A 5,406-nucleotide genomic window follows, 5' to 3' on the forward strand; every position below is an offset into this window, starting at 1 on the left:
GGGTATGTCATTGTCGATATACCCTGTCCCGATAACTTCATTTAGTTTTAGGACTATTTTAGTTTATGTTTAGTTTAGGAAGAAGGAAAAGAAAAAAGGAGAAGAAGAGGAGAGGAAGAAGAGGAGAAATAAATAAGAATAGGAAAAAAGGGAAAAAAAGGTCGACCAAAATTCTCGAGGACACCTAAACCCTAGATAAAAATATTATTGCACCATATTGGTAACTTTTTGTTCATTTCCTGATATCTCAAGTAATAATTATGTTCTTTGTCTTGTAGGGTTTGGAAAAAGTTCACCGAAGAAGCTCCGGGACTGCCGAAGGAGCTGCGATATACATACCTGAAAGTAAGTACTACTAGCTAGCTAGTTCCGTGCATCTCCCATTGATTCTAGCTACTTTCATCAATGACATTTCTAATGCTTCACTATCAGTTTGATTGACCTCTATTTCTCGTAAAGTGCTTGTGGCAGGAACAAGGGAATGATTACTGTGGATACTACGTGTGCGAGTTCATCTACAACGCGACTTGCAAAGATAAGCGGGGCTACTCTAAAAGACAATTTGATGTGCGTAAGCAATAATATTCACAATTTCATTTTATTACACCATCATTTCTGTTGAGTTTCATTCATATATATGTATTAACCCCCTTCTTCAAATTAGACGTGGGAGATGCGGAATGAACTCCTACCAGAAGATCACATGAAAGCAATTCAAGAGGAATTGGCGGGATTCTTTCTTGACCACGTCATCAATAAAGCCGGAGAATACCATGTGAAACTTGATTTCAGATGCTAGGGGATTGTAAGAGATCTTACATATTGTATATGTATGTAGCCAGTAGCGTCGGATAGATAATACGAAAACTTATTGTTCGACCAATCTCTCGGAGAAGGAGAGGTCGATCACTTCTCTCGGTATGCATGACGAACTTCTGTACTTAATGGTTTCCTTCATTTTCTTACTAGCTAGCGTGTCGAGGGCCTCTCTATACATATAGTACGTAGCTTCGACCAAGCACGAAGATAAGAGAGGACACTTCTCTCTATTAATTAATTAGCTATCTAACATAATATATGAAACACCTTAATTAACCATACAGAACCCCCAAATCCTCCCCCTTTCAGAAAAAAAACCCAAGCCCTTGAAAAGCTGAAGCGTGGATGCCTTTTGGTCCCGGTTGATGCCACCAACCGGAACCAAAGGCCCTCCTGCCTGGGCTCGCAGCACCGGCCACGTGGAGGCCCATCGGTCCTGGTTCGTGTAAAAACCGAGACTAAAGGCCTTGGGCTTTAGTAACGACCCTTTAGTCCCGGTTCAAAAACCGGGACAAATGGGCCTTAAGAACCGGGACAATAGGCCCTTTTTCTACTGGTGATCTCATCTTCGGTGAGCATTTTAGAAAACCACTTGCTTCCAAGACTTATAAGTTGTGTATATCATTGCTATCCAAATCATGCCAAAGGTCCCCTTGGTCTTGACAACTAAGACTGACATGAGTCGGCCCGAGCCAGGTTCTGGCTCGCCAGAAGGACATAGCAAAATATGCAATAAAATCTAGGTGATTATGACTTGATATACCAACATGAGACGAACAACCTGGATGCGGCGGGCGTCATCAAGGGCCGAGGAATACGACACCGGGTGTTCTGGCCACTGCCAGAGATGTGCGGAGCTAGCAGTAGGGACACTTTTTGTAGATGTGGGCAGCGTACCATAGCACTGTGCGTTCGGAGAAGTGTAGAAATCCAAGAGAGAGAGAGAGAGAGAGAGAGGAAGTGTGAGCGGGACTAAGTTTGGGGTTGCGATATCGCGCCGCCAAGCAATGGGACACATATGTAATTTCTGGCATTGAATTCCACTAAATATTAGGCGAAGGTTGGTGGTTAGATGAAATCATTGGACGATGAGGATTAGCGCTAAATGTGTTTAATGTTCAATGTTGCAGAAGCGACGCGGATCATGGGAAGCCAAGATAGTTCTATCTCTGCCCTTTGTTCTTTTTTACATATGCTACTTTCGACTTAGAAATGTGTTTAGCGCAAAACACATTTAGTGCTAAACATTGAAGTGACAGGTAAGATTGTTTGGATCCCCCCCTCGTACTTTTATACTCCCTCCGTCCCATAATATAAAAACGTTTTTGACACTATACTAGTGTAAAAAACGCTCTTATATTATGGGACGAAGGGAGTAGTTTATAGTTTAGATTTAGATTTGGATGCTCTTATATTATGGGACGAAGGGAGTAGTTTATAGTTTAGATTTAGACTTGGATCACTTGGAAATGTTTTCTTCTTCCTTGCTAGGAGCATAAAATAAAATTGGGTCATCTGTTCTGTTAGTGATAACAGAGAGTTGTTAATTTCCTTCTTATATCTTATATATGAGTTATCCTCTGTAACACTAAGCTCCTTAGTTTTTAAGGCCTCACAATCAATTGAGGTCTCCAACTGTAATTGGTTCACCCGATTTTGTCTGAGTCAACAATTTCTTAAAGCTCTCTCATTTAACTATTTTATACTACACTATGCTTCCTAATTTTTATGGTCTCACTATTAATTAAGGTCTTCGATTTAGAACTAGATCATCCAATTTTGACTGGATCAACAATTTCTCAAGAAGCTCTTTCATTTAATTATTTTAATCACCATATTCCCTAATTTTGAAGCTCTTTCATTCGTTTGAGGTATTCAATTTTGGATTTGTGGTTTATGATTTTTATCGGGTCAATGATTTTTCAAATCAATCAGCAGCAACTGACCTATAAAAACATATCAACCCCGTGCACTCTTCCACCACCTAGAAGAAAAAGCATCACCATGTGATACTATAGCACCAATATAGTACATGCAACCACATACGCGGAAATTTTCTCATATAAATATGAGTTGATTAGCGGATAACATAGAAAAGTTAATCTCATTTCTACAGCCATAGAAAAGTTATTCACACAACCATTATGACAAAAATTATGTCCATATGCCAACATGTATCAAAGACAAATTGGTTGGTATTTTTTCATGCCATTTATTATGATTGCTTCTGTACAAAACATAACAATATTAAATTTGAGATAGCTATTTTATATATGAGCATGAAAGTAAGCAGTGGAGAAATTAAACGATTACTAGCAAATTATGGTAGGTTTCATGTTGAATGGCATGCCAAAATTTCCATAACTTATAAATTTGTAGATGACAACTAAAATCATTTTCTGAATGTATATATTTTCCAAATATATATATTTGTATATGTCCAACACTACAAGAATAATAAACACGTGCTTTCAAAGAAATGCTTAATTTTTTTTTGTGAGGGAGAAATGCTTAAATTTTGCATGAGTAAACTCATGAACCTCAAAAGTTTGTGCTGCCTGGAGAAAGAGAGAAGACAGAAAGAGAGAAATAGTATCCACGGTCTTAGAGAAAACAATTTGTAGGACGTGATGTTCCTTTGGCGAAAAGAAATTTCCTATTGCATCCACCATTTTACATATAAAAACTTTTATTCCGAAGAAAAAAGGTCATCAGTTTCTTACAAGAAAAAAGATCATGTAATTATTGAAATTGCTAGCCCGTGCTGTAGCACGGGTCGATGACTAGTGTATCTAATCTGAAACAAGAACAAAGGCTAATTAGTTGTTGCACTCTCCCGGCAGCTGGGCGTACGCCTTGTCCTTGTTGGTACAGTAGTCGTAGGTCATGTGCTTGCTCTTGGCGTCCTTGTAGGCCTCCCACTGCGCGGGCGTCAGGCTCTGGATCGCGTTCCACGACAGACCCGGCGAGCCACACTGCGCGCCTCCGGTGGCGGGGCAGCCATCGACGTCGAAATCCTGAAACACAGTGGTGAACGGCGCACGGTTATAGTCGACCCTGTATTTGCCATTGTCCGTCGCCCAGTCGGAGCCGTCCCAGATGCTCGCCCGGATCTTGAACGGCCTCACCGGGAACTGGCTAGGCGCGAGGTTCTTCAGCACCCGTATCGGTGTGTCATCGACGAACACCCTATGATCAATTGGGGTACACGTGATATATCATTGATCCACTCAGCACATGGCAAAGTTAGGGACTAGCTAGGGGATGATTGATGGGCTTACACGAGCTGGTAGGTGTTCCAGAGTATCTTGTAGTCATGGAAATCGGCTCCCGGGTCGAACCAAAGCTCGGTCCTCTGCTCCCTGTCGCCTTTGCCGTTTAGGAAGATGTTGGTCTGGAGAATGATCGGCTTGCCGTCCACGTTGCCCAGGAACTCCAAATCCACCTCATCGTGGTCACCTTGCTCGGGTTCCGTCGTGAGCTAGACGTACAAGATACATTTATATCTGACTTCTAGTATTCATCATCTAACTAAAGGAAGTGGCTAGCATATAACATATGCAACATGTAGAAACCACATGTTGCAACACTCACATAGAAGGCCGTGACGACTCCGGCACTGTACCCGGGCGGTGTCTTGATCCTCATGTGGAAGAACCCTGAACCATACGCCTCCTTGGAACTAAATCCAGCCCCTGCATTGCCCAGGACGGAACAAGGAGACAAATTTTTGGGTCAAATCAGGTCAAGTATCATACTGTGTAGTGGGGGAAAAAAGATGATCTATATGTACCGGAGCTCTTATCCAAGATGATGCGAACTGCTGTCCCCTGATCAACTAGGTGATTACCATCTGTACCTCCTACTGCCACGAAGTTATCGTTGAACACTGCCGCAAGCGCTGCCGGGCTAAGCACCAAAGAGAGGAGGGGGAGGGTGAGGAAGAGAACCCATGGCTGCAAACTGGAAGCCATTGCTAGCTGCATTGGACAAGAGAGCTATCTACGTGTGTGCTTCCTGCTTAACCAAGAGCTCGTCTCACACCGCCTCAACACATTAGACCATAGCACTTATATAAGCTAGATGTGGCACACTCATGTTTGTACAAATTAGGGGCTATTCAATTTTTTAATCGACTAAAAATAGTAGTAATTGACTTGTCAAAATATAGTAGTAATTATTATAAAAATATTAGGCAAAAAGCAAATTGTTGAACATTAGAAAACATTTAATAGCCACGCACTAGAAAATAATACATATCTTGAAGAATGTTTCTTGCTATAATTGGATTATTCTCAAACATTGCACTTTTGGCATACAATAAATTGATGTTATGTATTTTTTGATATTTTTAAGAAAATTGCCACACTAGTTTATTGGCAATAACATTTTGCTATATTTGTCGTATTACCATTAATTTATTGTGAATTACTGCCTATTATTTTAGAGTTCTTTTATAGTACATCAAGTCAATTTGGGTAATTTATTTTTATGGTTGGACAGCCCAGATGAGGCAATAGGCAATACTATGCCAAATTTCTGGTACTATAACGAGTATTCAGGGTTATATTTGATACTTCACCATAC

The 5,406-nt window shown here is 40.8% G+C and overlaps 1 protein-coding gene across 1 annotated transcript; it reads right to left on the minus strand.

The window, feature by feature from the left end:
• Nucleotides 1-3,638: 3,638 nt before the first annotated feature.
• Nucleotides 3,639-4,793, minus strand: LOC125547900 (xyloglucan endotransglucosylase/hydrolase protein 3-like). Its single transcript, XM_048711640.1, has 4 exons — nt 4,613-4,793; nt 4,414-4,514; nt 4,101-4,300; nt 3,639-4,008 (listed from the first exon to the last, which is right to left on the minus strand). Exons 1-4 carry the CDS (start codon nt 4,791-4,793, stop codon nt 3,639-3,641), a joined length of 852 nt encoding a protein of 283 aa, XP_048567597.1.
• Nucleotides 4,794-5,406: the final 613 nt, after the last annotated feature.

The sequence above is a fragment of the Triticum urartu genome, chromosome 3, assembly GCF_003073215.2.
Source record: "Triticum urartu cultivar G1812 chromosome 3, Tu2.1, whole genome shotgun sequence".
Classification (NCBI taxonomy): Eukaryota; Viridiplantae; Streptophyta; class Magnoliopsida; order Poales; family Poaceae; genus Triticum; species Triticum urartu.